This window comes from Coregonus lavaretus, assembly GCF_964263955.1.
Source record: "Coregonus lavaretus genome assembly, chromosome: 11".
Classification (NCBI taxonomy): Eukaryota; Metazoa; Chordata; class Actinopteri; order Salmoniformes; family Salmonidae; genus Coregonus; species Coregonus lavaretus.
In genome coordinates, this window is record NC_139998.1 from 11,415,964 (window position 1) to 11,431,152 (window position 15,189).

General features: G+C 45.0%; 1 protein-coding gene across 1 annotated transcript in view; it reads left to right on the forward strand.

Annotated features, from left to right (window-relative positions):
* Positions 1 to 2,023: 2,023 nt before the first annotated feature.
* The window catches only part of nup160 (nucleoporin 160), a 33,087-nt gene continuing 19,921 nt past the window's right edge, over positions 2,024 to 15,189 (forward strand). Inside the window, exons 1-9 of the mRNA XM_084171848.1 lie at positions 2,024 to 2,127; positions 2,828 to 2,936; positions 3,758 to 3,968; positions 7,353 to 7,651; positions 7,787 to 7,901; positions 8,313 to 8,549; positions 8,771 to 8,868; positions 9,840 to 9,924; positions 14,976 to 15,128. Coding sequence (XP_084027974.1) covers positions 2,037 to 2,127; positions 2,828 to 2,936; positions 3,758 to 3,968; positions 7,353 to 7,651; positions 7,787 to 7,901; positions 8,313 to 8,549; positions 8,771 to 8,868; positions 9,840 to 9,924; positions 14,976 to 15,128 — 1,398 coding nt within the window. The 5' untranslated portion in view covers positions 2,024 to 2,036. The remainder of the gene's footprint in view (positions 2,128 to 2,827; positions 2,937 to 3,757; positions 3,969 to 7,352; positions 7,652 to 7,786; positions 7,902 to 8,312; positions 8,550 to 8,770; positions 8,869 to 9,839; positions 9,925 to 14,975; positions 15,129 to 15,189) is intronic.

Here is a 15,189-nt window from a genome sequence, read left to right on the forward strand (position 1 = left end):
TTTTTAAGGACATGTAAATGTGGCACATTTGGCCAATATGTTCATGGCCCTGGCTGTGTGAGTGGACACCCTAATGGGTTACGCACCAAATGCATGGCCGGTAAATTTCTCAAATGTCCGATAAATTAAAATCTTCCCAGTCACTTGTCAGGCACCAAATTTTCCTAACGGAAACCCTGATATATATACTGAACAAAAATATAAACGCAACATGCAACAATTTCATTGATTTTATTGAGTTACATTTCATATGAGGAAATCAGTTAATTGAATAAATTAATCAGGCCCTAGTCTATGGATTTCACATGACTGGGAATACAGATATGCATCTGTTGGTCACAGATACCTTTAAAAAATGGGCCTCACAGTGGGCCTCAGGATCTCATCACGGTATCTTTGTGCATTCAAATTGCCATCGATAAAATGCAGTTTTGTTTGTTGTCCGTCGCTTATGCCTGCCCATACCATAACCCCACCGCCACCACGAGGCACTCTGATCACAACATTGACATCAGCAAACCGCTCGCCCACAAAACAGCAACATTTTAGAGTGGTCTTTTATTGTCCCCAGCACAAGGTGCACCTGTGTAATGATCATGCTGTTTAATCAGATTATTGATATGCCACACCTGTCAGGAGGATGGATTATCTTGGCAAAGGAGAAATGCTCACTAACAGGGATGTAAACAAATTTGTGCACAAAATTTGAGAGATATAAGCTTTTTGTGCATATGGACAATTTCTGGGATCTTTTATTTCAGCTCATGAAACATGGGACCAACACTTTACATGTTGCATTTACATTTTTGTTCAGTATAGTATATACACTTAGTATACCAAACATTAGCAGTTCTTGACAAAAGCTGGTGCGCCTGGCAACTACTACTATAGCCCTTTCAAAGGCTCTTAAATATTTTGTCTTGCCCATTTACCCTCTGAATGGCACATATACACAATCCAAGTCTCAATTGTCTCAAGGCTTTAAAATCCTTCTTTATCCTGTCTCCTCCCCTTCATCTACACTGATTGAAGTGGATTTAACAAGTGACATCAATAAAGGATCATAGCTTTCACCTGGTCAGTCTATGTCTTGGAAAGACATAATGTTTTGTATACTCAGTGTAAATAGTATAGGCTACAGGCTACAAAATAAACTTTCCAGTGACACTGACTCACCCAATGATAAAGATTAAACATAAACTACTTTGAAAAACAGTGCTGCTCGCTCAAAATCTCTCAAAAGTTGTTGAGAAAAAAATGGTTTGCTTCTACAGAAAGAATAGTCTTCTTTTCAGCAGTAGGAGTTTGTATTTTGAAATCTGTGAAAGGCAAACTGACAGCTGCAACCAACCATAGAAATATAATCCATACTGTAGATGGCAGTTCCCATTCAAATCAGGACTGGCAGCCATTGCTAGTGTACCCAAGAGTTTAACAGTCAAAGTGCCAGGGTTATAGGTTCCAAAATCCTTCTATGTATTATATCAATGTCTTGAAGAGTTTTGAAAAGAATAATGGGCAAATGTTGCACAATCCAGGTGTGGAAAGCTCTTAGAGACTTACCCAGAAAGACTCACAGCTGTAATCATTGCCAAAGGTGCTTATACAAAGTATTGACTCAGGGCTGTGAATACTTATATAAATGAGATATTTCCATATTTCTATTTTTTTTTACACGCTACAGAGGGCTATATTGGTCGGCTAATACAGGATTAGCAAAGGCCCAGTGCACTACTTTTGTGAAAAACATTTATTTCCAAAATAATTAATAAAATGAATAATATATTTATTATATTATGATTTTTCAAGGGGTGCTGCAGCACTACTTCCCACACTATGATGTTTTATGATGACAGCGTCAACATGAGAGAGATGTTTGATGATGAGAGAGAAGCCAGAGAGATTCTCTTATCCTTGGAGAGCTACAGCAAGTATGTTTTTAACAAGCCCACTCATTGTCCTATCTGTGGCTACAGCTTTAAATTTTTGAAAGGCTAGAAGGCGGTCAATCAATCCCACAACTCAATGCGGTGAAGATGGCGGCGGTCCTCGAAAGGAGTTTTATAGAGATATGTGGGTTTGAGAGGGAAACCCTACCAAGATTCCGGGAGATAACTGTAAACCTAGGTAAACCTTTATGAATATTAAAATATTGTTCCGCATTGTATTTACTGATATGAAAGGTTTTTGTGACAAACGCTGTAATGAGGTCGTGAGTGACTCACGATTAGCGCCGCTAACGCGCTAGCTAAATGGGTTAGTTAGCTAGCTAGCTACTGACATCATGCAGCTGGCATGTGGTCTGGGCTAATAAGCTAGCTAGCTAGCTAGCTAACAAGTAAGATAACGGTGTCCTCCAATTTATAGCTAGATACCCCGCTTATATACACCTTACGCCGAAATGATTGTCAATTATCCGTATCCTCGCGCATAAACAGTTTGTTAGCTACCGTTAGCTAGCTAACTAACCGCTTTTGACTACGGTCTGCTCGTTTTACAGCGTACTGTAGCGATGGCTTCCAGTTTCTGAAAGGCAATGTTAAACTTTTGGTTTTATATTGACATGTGTTCGTCCAGTCTAGGATATGTATAGCTAAATGCTTTTTTGATTCCTCATTCATTGACCGCTAACGTTAGCAACCTTTAGTTATTGGACACAGAAAGTTGTTGGTCAGTCTGGACTCTGGCACAGTCCCAACAAACCTGGCAAGTTGTTTAACCACCTGTCCGTGTCAGACCAAAACAGTTTGAGACTGTCAACAAGCAAAGCCACTATGCGACAGATTCTATTGGAACTGACCAGATGTCATGTATGGTTTCTCAACAGGTTTGAATGCTTTTCCTGGCGGTGTAAAATACCCAGACAGCGCAGGAGGCTTTCATTATGAGGAGAGTGGAAAGCTCCTGTCCATCACTAGCAACAGATGCATACACTGGTGAGTTGTGCTACATATGTATATAGGTAACTGCCAAAATAAAAGAAACACTTGAGTAAATGAGGGGTCCAAAGTATATTGAAAGTTTCCACACAGGTGTGGTTCCTGAGTTAATTAATCAGTTAATATCCCATCATGTATAAAAATGGCCATTACTTTGGCTACCATGGCTAGAAGAAGAGATCTCTGACTTTGAAAGAGGGGTCTCAAAGGAGTATAGGGGGTTTAAAGGGTGTGTGTGTCTCAGTCACCAGATCTCAACCCAATTGAACCCATATTGGAGATTCTTTAGCGGTGCCTGAGACTGCGTTTTCCACCACCAATCACAAAATACCAAAATTATGGAATTTCCCATGGAAGAAGGGTGTCGCATCCCTCCATTAGAGCTCCAGACACTTGTAGAATCTTTGCCAAGGCGCATTGAAGCTGTTGTGGCGGCTCACAGTGGCACAACGCCTTATTATGACACTTTATGTTGGTGTGTATTTTGGCAGTTGTCTGAATGTTCTTATCATATACTTCTTCTGTTACTGTTCTCTCAGTTTTTTGTTCTTTTAAATCAACGCAGGTATGTTGTCAATTTATAGCCAGACTGTGTTCTATAGTCTTGCCAGACTCTGTCCTAGACCAGTCTTGGGGGACCACTGTACGTGACACGGGTTCTATCACACAGTTTCCAGACTGAGAAGCCGTATGATGCAGCTGGCACTGGCCCAGGCTAGCCATCATGTGTCAATACAGATTTAATTTGACATGTAAAACACACACAGCTTCCTGAGGCCTGTATTGGAATTGCTGTCTCATCTATGTCCTCTCTCCAGGTCCACCTCCGGGGACACAGTTCAGCTAGTAGAGCAGTCTCTGGACACCAACCTACTGAACAATGCTGTTAAACTCAAGATCACACACTGCCTCCTGCTGCCTGGAGGTGTACACATCCAGGAGACCCTCAACAATGTCATCATCCTCATTGTCACCAATCAGACCGTGCACCGGCTGGTGCTGCCACACCCCACACGCATGTACCGCAGTGTAAGTCCCTCTTTTTAGGAAGCTTCTGAACCAAAATGCATGGAAAGTATGTCCGACGCAGGGGTGTAGTGGAGTGGGGGAAATGATTTGTGAGAAACATTCTATGTTTTTATTTGGTTGACAGTGCAGCACAACCCTAGGCCCTCCCTCAACACACTGTGTTGTAAGCAAACAAGAAAATGCACATCCAGAGGCGGCGCTTCTCGTGGCCGGTGATTTTAATGCAGGGAAACTTAAATCCATTTTACCTCATTTTTACCAGCATGTCACCTGTGCGACTAGAGGTGACAACTCTTGATCACCTTTACTCCACACACAGAAACGCTACAAGCAATAACTCAAACGGGAAGTACCAGTGACGTGCTCAATACGGAAGTGGTCAGATGAAGCGGATGCTAAGCTATAGGACTGTTTCGTTAGCACAGACTGGAATATGTTCTGGGATTAATCTGATAACATTGAGGAGTTTACCATATCGATCACCGGCTTCATTAATAAGTTCATCGACGATGTCGTTCCCACAATGACCGTACGTACATATCCCAACCAGAAGCCATGGATTACAGGCAACAGCTGCCGCTATCAAGGATAAGGATTAATCCAGACGCTTCTAAGGAATCCTGCTACGACCGCCGACGAGCCATTAAACAGGAACGCGTTAATACAGGACTTAGATCAAATCCTACTATGCCGGCTCTGACGCTCACAGATTACAAAGGGAAACCCAGCCATGAGCTGCCCAGTAACGTGAGCCTACCAGACAAGCTAAATGCCTTCTAAGCTCACTTTGAGGCTAGCAACACTGAACCATGCTTGTGAGCACCAGCTGTTCCGGACGACTGTGTGATCTCGCTCTCCGTAACCGATTTGAGTAAGACCTTTAAACAGGCTAACATTCACAAGGCTTCGGGGCCAGACTGAGTACCCTGACGCGTACTCGGATCATGCGCTGATCATCTTGCAAGTGTCTTCACTGACATTTCAACCTCTCCCTGACCCAGTCTATAATGCCTAAAAAAATTTTGTAGGGTTGTCATAATACCCACATTTTTACTTCGATACCAGGTTTAGTATCACGATACAATCACTTCAATCGATACCACGGTAAAAAAAGAAGGCATATTAGCCAAAGTCACAGAATGGCACTTGATCCAGACGGATAAACTCAGCTACTGCTCTGTTCAATCATTGGTAATCATTTGAGTTCAATATGTCATAACATAATTTTTGTATGTAAATGATTTTCAGACAGCCATGTATGCATTCATTGTACAATCATAAAATCAATTTGACTTAGATTGGTAAAACTAACTGCATAACTTAATGGTAATAATTTGAGTGGTAAATCTCTTGATAAAATGGGTAAATTAAGACGTAGCCTAGGCCTATTCACAATACAGGTGAATGCATGTGTGTGTATGCATGCATTGAGTTATTGAGTTTCTTTTGGCTGATGTCATCTGTAGCCCCATGAAAATCTGTAACCCTTCCATTTGGGACTTATTTCATTGTGCTGATCAACAACATTTGCATAGAAGTAGCTTATTTTATAAAAGTGCGCGCTGTCTCTTTAACCAGTAATGTTGTCAATCACGAGGCAAGAGGGGGGCAGCCAGTTGGTGCCCTATTCACAGTCAGTTAGCTGAGGCGATAGATCATCTTTGGGAGAGATGAGCGGGAGAGAGACCAATTTTAAGTGAATTAAAAAGTGATGGTGGCAATCAGTTTTGAAATCAGCAGATTTTGCATTATGGTTTGCATATTATCTCAAACAAAGTACTAGGGGTAGTGAATTGATGTTGGCTTCAGCTGTAAGCTAGAAAGGAAAGTTGGCCTACAAAGCTGAAAGCTACCGACATCTTGCATTATAAGGTGTTCTAGCCTGTATGGACATTGTTTTGAGAACAGTAATGAACAGTTTCAAAATTTCTACATGCTGTGTCGCATTATTCAAGTGTGTTACCTTATGTGCAGCATGAGGGGAGGTAACATGATGCAGCCCAGACTCCAAGTGCAGGTTAAGTGGAGCAGGCACGTTGCTCTATAAGTGGGGAATTGGCTGCGCTGATAGACTTGATCCGTGAGATACATTTGACAGAAGTACCGAAACTAACAAAGATTTGAGTACCAAACAGTTTTTCATGTTCTAGTATCCAAAAGTACCAACGTTTTGGTATCCTGTGCAACACTAGTTTCAAGCAGACCACAGTAGTACCTGTGCCCAAGAACGCCAAGGTAACCTGTCTAAATGACTACAGCCCCATAGCACTCACATCTGTAGCCATGAAATGGTTTGAGAGGCTGGTCATGGCTCACATCAACACAATCATCCCAGACGCCCTGTACCCACTCCAATTCGCATACCGCCCCAACAGGTCCACAGATGACACAATCTCTATTGCACTCCACGCTTCCCTCTCCCACCTGGATAAGAGGAACACCTATGTGAGAATGTTGTTCATTGACTACTGCTCAGCGTTCAACACCATAGTGCTCTCAAAGCTCAGGACCCGGGGACAGAAAACCTCCCTCTGCAATTGGATCTTGGACTTCCTGATGGGCCGTCCCCAGTTGGTGAGGGTAGGTAACAACAACCCATCCGCCACGCTGACCCTCTACACGGGGGACCCTCGGGGACGATGAGTCGGTCTACAGGGAGGAGGTTAGTGACCTGGCGGTGTGGTGCCAGCCCAGGACAACAACCTCTCCCTCAACGTCAGCAAGACAAAGGAGCTGATCATGGACTACAGGAAACGGAGGGCCGAGCACGCCCCCATCCACATCAATGGGGCTGTAGTGGAGTGTACGGCCCAGTGCATCACTGGGGCAGAGCTCCCTGTCATCCTGGACCTCTATACCAGGCGGTGTCAGAGGAAGGCCTTAAAAATAGACTCCAGCAACCCAAGTCAGACTGTTCTCTCTGCTACCGCACGGAAAGCGGTACCAATGCACCAAGTCTGGAACCAATAGGACCCTGAACAGCTAAATAGTTAACCAAATAGCTACCCATATCTGCATTGATTCCCTTTGCACAAACTCTTGACTCATCACATTGCTACTGCTTATTATATCTATCCGTGGGAATCGAACCCACATCCCTGCCGGCCAAACCCTCCCCTACCTATATGTACATATCTATCTCAATTGCCTTGTACCCCTGCACATCGATTCGGTACTGGTACCCTGTGTGTATATAGCTAAGTTATCGTTACTCATTGTGTATTTATTCCTCGTGTTATGTTTCGATTTTTCTCTCTGCATTGGTGAAAAGGGCCTGTAAGTAAGCATTTCCCGGTTAGTCTACACCTGTTTACGAAGCATGTGACAAATAACATTTGATTTGTATACAAATATGCTTTCTCCTTCCTCACCTCTCTTCTACAGGAGCTGGTGACAGAGCTCCAGATGCAATCCATCTTCACAGACGTGGGGAAGCTGAGTCTGCAGGACCCAGCCCACAGCGCAGTGATCCCCAGCCCCGTAAGCCAGACAGCAGGCCCCACTGCCTCAGCAGCCTGGCTCAGCCACCAGGGAGAGGCACACTATGCCCTGGCATCACCTGCTGGCGGCATCCTGGTCATCACACTGCCCCCACACGATACACAGGGTAGCGTGACCGTTCTGGAGCTGAAGAGGAGCTCTGTGATGCAGAGACTGGCTGGCTGGATGCCAACTGCAATCAGGTTAGAAATCATGTTTTTTTTTTTGTCCATGAATAGGTTGAGTCTGGGTCCGTGCAATCGCCCCCATTGTGTAAACCAACCCTGGTTCTATTGTTTGTGTGTGTAACCCTCCCTGTGCTCCTGTGTCCCGTCCAGAGGTGAGCAGAGTCCTGGGGACTTGGCCTTGAGTCTGGCAGTAAGGGAACTGGAGGACGACACCTTCATTTTCGCTCTATGTCAGGACCATAAACTACGCATGTGGTCCTATAGGGTCAGTCCCACAGATACTGTTCTATTTAAGCCTGTGGTCAGTCTGCATTAGCAGCAGTTCAGAAGCATGCCTGTATGTTAAGTGCCAAGAAATGTCATTTAGAGGAAGGATGTTAAACTTAATATTTCATTTGGATGTAAAAGTAGGCCTAATTGATACGTTTACATTTTAGTCAAATGATGTAAATGTAAATGTAAATTTAGCAGACGCTCTTATCCAGAGCGACTTACAGTTAGTGAGTGCATACATTTTTCATACTGGCCCCCCCGTGGGAAACGAACCCACAACCCTGGCGTTGCAAGCGCCATGCTCTACCAACTGAACTACAGGGGACTACAAAAGTTTTACCTACAAAAGTTTTTGCTAACATGGGATGTCCCTCCTTCATCTTCTCCCTCCCTCCCTCTACAGGACCAGGTGTGCCTGATGGAGACTGACATGTTGGAGTACATGCCAGCGTGCCGTGGCGTGAAGGGTTCCCCAGGGCAGGGCCATCGGCTGCGGCTAGCCTTCTCCTCCTCCACGGGGCTGTGTCTGGCCATATACCTGGCCGTACCTTCCAGGGGACAGTTCACTGTGCTGCAGCTGGTGGCAACCGACAACAACCGCTACAGCCTCGACCACATCTCCTCGCTGTTCGCCACACAGGTACGTGGAGGGAGGCGGGTTGATTCTGTTGGTGTGAGACAGAGAGTAGAGATGCTGTCTTTGGATATTCGTGTTTTTTTTTTTTTGCTGATGTGGCTGTAATGTGGTGTGTGTGTGTTAGGTATCTATCTATCTATGGTAATATTTTAGAAGGAAAATCTCATCAGTAATGGACTGTGTTTTTGACTGCTGACTTATCTCCTGTGTATTAATGTGTTCAGGAGACACTGGTGGACTTTGCGCTGACCTCCACAGACATCTGGGGCCTGTGGCTTGACGATACCAACCAGACCGTGGTGAAATACATCAACTTTGAACAGTGTGTATTACACTTTTAGATGATCCTTTGGATAGTGTAATGGACTCTTATGCTTATACGCTCAACGGCCAGTTTGTTAGGTACACCACCCCGTTCATAAAAATGGGTCGCTCCTACAGACAGTGAGTCACGTGGCTTGTTATATAAAGCAGGCAGACGGGCATCGCAGCATTCAATGAGAAAAACGACATAAGAGACTTTGAGGTATGATAGTCAGTGCCAGGCGCGCCGGATCCAGTATCTCAGAAATGTCCGCCCTCCTGGGCTTTTCACGCACCTCAGTGTCTAGGGTTTACTGAGAATGGTGCGACAAACAAAAAACATCCAGTCAGCGGTAGTCCTTTGGGCGAAAAAACTGCTTGTTGATGAGGTCGAAGAAGAATGGCAAGAATCGTGTAAGCTAACAGGCCGGTCACAAACAGACAAATAACAGTGTGTAGAACGGCATCTCGGAACGCACAACTCATCGATCCTTGTCACGGATGAGCTATTACAGCAGACGACTACACCGGGTTCCACTGCTATCGGCTAAAAACAAGAAGAAGTGGCTCCAGTGGGCACGCGATCACCAACACTGGACAATTGAGGAGTGGAAAAACAGCCTGGAATATGACTATGAGTTCAGTTTATTTGAGTGGCCTGTGCAGTCCCCAGACCTCAACCCAATAGAGCATTGTTGGGATGAGATGGAACGGGCTGTTCGCAGCATGAATGTCCCGCCGTCCAATCTGCAGCAACTACGGAATGCTATCGCTTCAGCATGGACCAACTTCCCTGTGGAACGTATCTGACACCTTGTAAAATGCCCCAAAGATTTCAGGCTGTCCGGGAGGCAAATGGGGGGGTCAGACCCGGTACTAGATGGGTGTACCTAATAAACTGGCTGAGTGTATATAAATATATCCAAAATAATATTATTTGGAGTGCTGTCATCTCACACACCTATATCTAACTTCCTTTATGTGTCTCAGTTCCACGGCAGGTCAGTGGAACCAGGTGTTTGTGCAGCCTGCCCCTGAGGAGGAGGTCCACATCGGAGCAGACCAGGACCCCAGGGTAAGACAACACCACATCATTCACCACTGACTTCAATTGTGATTTGAACTGATGAATCAGAATTTCCTGATTTGATGACATTGCCCTCTATCAATACATCATTGCAATTGATTAGGGATCATCGATAGAACAGCGCCGGAAGAAGATGGCTGCCGTTTTACAGCCCTCTAACCAATTGTACTATTATGTGTGTTTTTCCGCGTTATTTGTAATTTATTTTGTACATAATGTTTCTGCCATCGTCTCTTATAACCAAAGAGAGCTTCTGGATATCAGGACAGCGATTACTCACCTCGTATTGGACGAAGACTTTTTCTTCAACGAGGCGTTCGCGAAGGATATTCTACAGACACCCAACAAGGCCCAGATCCCCGTCATTCGCGTGAGGAAGAGACGGAGATATCGTGGACGCAGATCCGGGTGCCTTGTAAGGATCCGACGGCGAACGAGTAAACTGCCTCTCCCATCAATCCTATTAGCCAACGTTCAAGCTTTTGAGAATAAAATGGACGATTTAAGATTACGGTTATCCTACCAACGGGACATTAAAAACTGTAATATCTTATGTTTCACGGAGTCGTGGCTGAACGACAACAATGACAACATTCAGCTAGCAGGCTATACGCTACATCGGCAGGACAGAACGGCAGACTCTGGTAAGACAAGGGGCGGCGGTCTGTGTATATTTGTAAACAACAGCTGGTGCACAAAATCAAATACTAAGGAAGTCTCAAGGTTTTGCTCGCCTGAGGTAGAGTATCTTATGATAAGCTGTAGACCACACTATTTACCAAGAGAGTTTTCATCTATATTTTTCATAGCTGTCTATTTACCACCACAAACCAATGCTGGCATTAAGATTGCACTGAATGAGTTGTACAAGGCCATTAATCAACAGGAAAACGCTCATCCAGATGCAGCGCTCCTAGTAGCCGGGGACTTTAATGCAGGGAAACTTAAATCCGTTCTACCTCATTTCTACCAGCATGTTAAATGTGCAACCAGAGGGGAAAAAACTCTAGACCGCCTTTACTCCACACACAGAGACGCATACAAAGCTCTCCCTCGCCCTCCATTTGGCAAATCTGACCATAACTCTATCCTCCTGATTCCTGCTTATAAGCAAAAACAAGCAGGAAGCACCAGTGATTCGGCTAATAAAAAAGTGGTCAGATGACGCAGATGCTAAGCTACAGGACTGTTTTGCTAGCACAGACTGGAACATGTTCCGGGATTCTTCAGACAGCATTGAGGAGTACACCACATCAGTCACTGGCTTCATCAATAAGTGCATCGATGATGTCGTCCCCGCAGTGACCGTACGTACATACCCCAACCAGAAGCCATGGATTACAGGAAACATCCGCACTGAGCTAAAGGGTAGAGCTGCCGCTTTCAAGGAACGGGACTCTAACCCGGACGCTTATAAGAAATCCCGCTATGACCTCCGACGAACCATCAAACAGGCAAAGAGTCAATACAGGTCTAAGATTGAATCATACTACACTGGCTCTGACGCTCGTCGGATGTGGCAGGGCTTGAAAACTATTACAGACTACAAAGGGAAGCACAGCCGCGAGCTGCCCAGTGACACAAGCCTACCAGACGAGCTAAACCACTTCTATGCTCGCTTCGAGGCAAGCAACACTGAAGCATGCATGAGAGCACCAGCTGTTCCGGACGACTGTGATCACGCTCTCCGTAGCCGATGTGAGTAAGACTTTTAAGCAGGTCAACATTCACAAGGCCGCAGGGCCAGACGGATTACCAGGACGTGTACTCCGAGCATGTGCTGACCAACTGGCAAGTGTCTTCACTGACATTTTCAACATGTCCCTGACTGAGTCTGTAATACCAACATGTTTCAAGCAGACCACCATAGTCCCCGTGCCCAAGAACTCTAAGATAACCTGCCTAAATGACTACCGACCCGTAGCACTGACGTCTGTAGCCAGGAAGTGCTTTGAAAGACTGGTCATGGCTCACATCAACAGCATAATCACAGAAACCCTAGACCCACTCCAATTTGCATACCGCCCCAACAGATCCACAGATGATGCAATCTCTATCGCACTCCACACTGCCCTTTCCCACCTGGACAAGAGGAACACCTACGTGAGAATGCTATTCATTGACTACAGCTCAGCATTCAACACCATAGTGCCCTCTAAGCTCATCACTAAGCTAAGGATCCTGGGACTAAACACCTCCCTCTGCAACTGGATCCTGGACTTCCTGACGGGCCGCCCCCAGGTGGTAAGGGTAGGTAACAACACATCTGCCACACTGATCCTCAACACGGGGGCCCCTCAAGGGTGCGTGCTCAGTCCCCTCCTGTACTCTCTGTTCACCCATGACTGCATGGCCAGGCACGACTCCAACACCATCATTAAGTTTGCCGACGACACAACAGTGGTAGGCCTGATCACCGACAACGATGAGACAGCCTATAGGGAGGAGGTCAGAGATCTGGCCGTGTGGTGCCAGGACAACAACCTCTCCCTCAACGTGACCAAGACAAAGGAGATGATTGTGGACTACAGGAAAAAAAAGAGGACTGAGCACGCCCCCATTCTCATCGACGGGGCTGTAGTGGAACAGGTTGAGAGCTTCAAGTTCCTTGGTGTCCACATCACCAACGAACTATCATGGTCCAAACACACCAAGACAGTCGTGAAGAGGGCACGACAAAGCCTATTCCCCCTCAGGAGACTAAAAAGATTTGGCATGGGTCCTCAGATCCTCAAAAAATTCTACAGCTGCACCATCGAGAGCATCCTGACTGGTTGCATCACCGCCTGGTATGGCAACTGCTTGGCCTCTGACCGCAAGGCACTACAGAGGGTAGTGCGTACGGCCCAGTACATCACTGGGGCAAAGCTCCCTGCCATCCAGGACCTCTATACCAGGCGGTGTCAGAGGAAGGCCCTCAAAATTGTCAAAGACTCCAGCCACCCTAGTCATAGACTGTTCTCTCTGCTACCGCACGGCAAGCGGTACCGGAGTGCCAAGTCTAGGTCCAAAAGACTTCTCAACAGCTTCTATCCCCAAGCCATAAGACTCCTGAACAGCTAATCATGGCTACCCGGACTATTTGCACTGCCCCCCCACCCCATCCTTTTTACGCTGCTGCTACTCTGTTAAGTATTTATGCATAGTCACTTTAACTCTACCCACATGTACATATTACCTCAACTACCTCAACTAGCCGGTGCCCCCGCACATTGACTATGCAACGGTACCCCCCTGTATATATAGCCTCCCTACTGTCACTTTATTTTACTGTATATATAGCCTCCCTACTGTCACTTTATTTTACTTCTGCTCTTTTTTTCTCAACACTTTTTTGTTGTTTTATTCTTACTTTTTTGTTTAAAATAAATGCACTGTTGGTTAAGGGCTGTAAGTAAGCATTTCACTGTAATGTCTGCACCTGTTGTATTCGGCGCATGTGACCAATAAAATTTGATTTGATTTGATTTGGGATGTATGGATTCACCGATACGCATTGGTCCCCGGTTCAAATGTTTAAGATATGAGTGCATCTGTCTGTGGGACTCCAAACCGATCCAAATGTAGCATGCATTGGTCAGAAAATCGATTAAAACGTTACGTATTGCCAGTTCAATTTAATTTTTTTCTCATACTACTTTTTTCTACCTTCTGAAAATACCTTTCACAACTGGTGCGTCCTCTCCTTCAGTGTCGAGTTAAGCATGTAACTGCATTAACGGTCATTGATCTACAAGTAAATTTGCATGCCGAACAACCCCAGGCAATATCAGTATCCTAGTCAATCTGCGCCCTGCGCAGCTTCACACGCTGACCAAAGACATCTTTTCCTGATCTTGCATATCTGCACGGCACCTTCAGCATTCAAATGCTGGTAAAATGGCTTGCGTAATATTAGGCATTATTAGTTTAGGGACAACCAATCTAATTTGCTAGGTTATTGTTATCAGATGCACTGTTTTACCGGAACAAAAGTAAGCTACTGGAGACAACTGCTGATCCGTGCTTACATTGTATTTTATTTTGATTGTTCAGGTTCACTATCAGCAATAGTTAGTGTTTTTTGCTTTAGGAGGAAGCGGTGCCACTGGCCGCCCCACCACGATATTGTTTTTGTTGCCGAGTTGAGGAGCGTTGCGCAGCGTGGCAAAAAAAGAATACCGTACATATTGTGCTCTTGTATCGCACGTGCAATGATGTCTGACGGGAGAAAACTGTTTGTTTGCAGTAACTTCTTTGTTGTAATATCGCAAATGGATATGGATTCCAGCTTTAAACAATCAGTCTATATGTAAATTTTTTTGATGTACAGGGGAAAGTTGATAACAAGAACAGCAATCACTTTCGTGAGCCGCACTGCATAGCCGACGTGGGAGAAGAAGCTCACTCCCTTAACTTCCAAACGTTGAAAACCATTTGGATTTTGAGACTGGGGTTAATTCAAAGTTGTGCAATATATTCATTGGCTATGTCATAGTTCAGTTTTAAAGATGGATATTGAGACAATACTAGCTCAAACACTTATAATCTGCAAACATGACAAGTTAATCAATGAGACATTGCCCCATCCCCATCTGATAGTGTGGTGGTCTCCCTTATGGCTCAGCTCGGGTGACTACATACACCATAGACGTGTACATAATTGACACAAATGCACACAGAGGAAGAGAAGTCAGTTCAGAGAGGCCCAGCTCATGAGCTCCATCAGCAACAGATTTTAATTTAGAAGGGGAAATTAATGTGTTTATGCAATAAATGTAAGTGCATCGTATAGCAGCGAACTGAATCGCATTGATTCGATCCTCTAATCAAACCGAATAGCACAGAATCGTTTCAAACTAAAGCGTGTCGTATCGGAGCCCATGTTTCTAGATACGAATCGAGTCATCTTGAAAGGGAAAGATCCACATCCCCACAATTTGATCTATCTCCAAAACAAGTATCCTCTTTTTCCATATTGTCACTATTGGGCCTCGCCACGTAAGAAAAACGGTACATTTTATAATCAAGCTAATTTGTCATCTCTCGCGTTATGACAGGAGACCTACCTGGACATGCTCTTCTCCCCCCTGAGATTCACTGCCTCTGCTATAGTCAAAGCCTTACAGATTTACAGGAGAGGCACCGAGCGAATTGCTGACATCCCCTGGGAGACCCTCAAGAAAGAAGTGACAATTGCTGTGGAGAATGAGGTAATTTATTCTCACTCTCTCCCTTTTTTCATCCCTTCTACTGACTTTTCTATCGACCGGT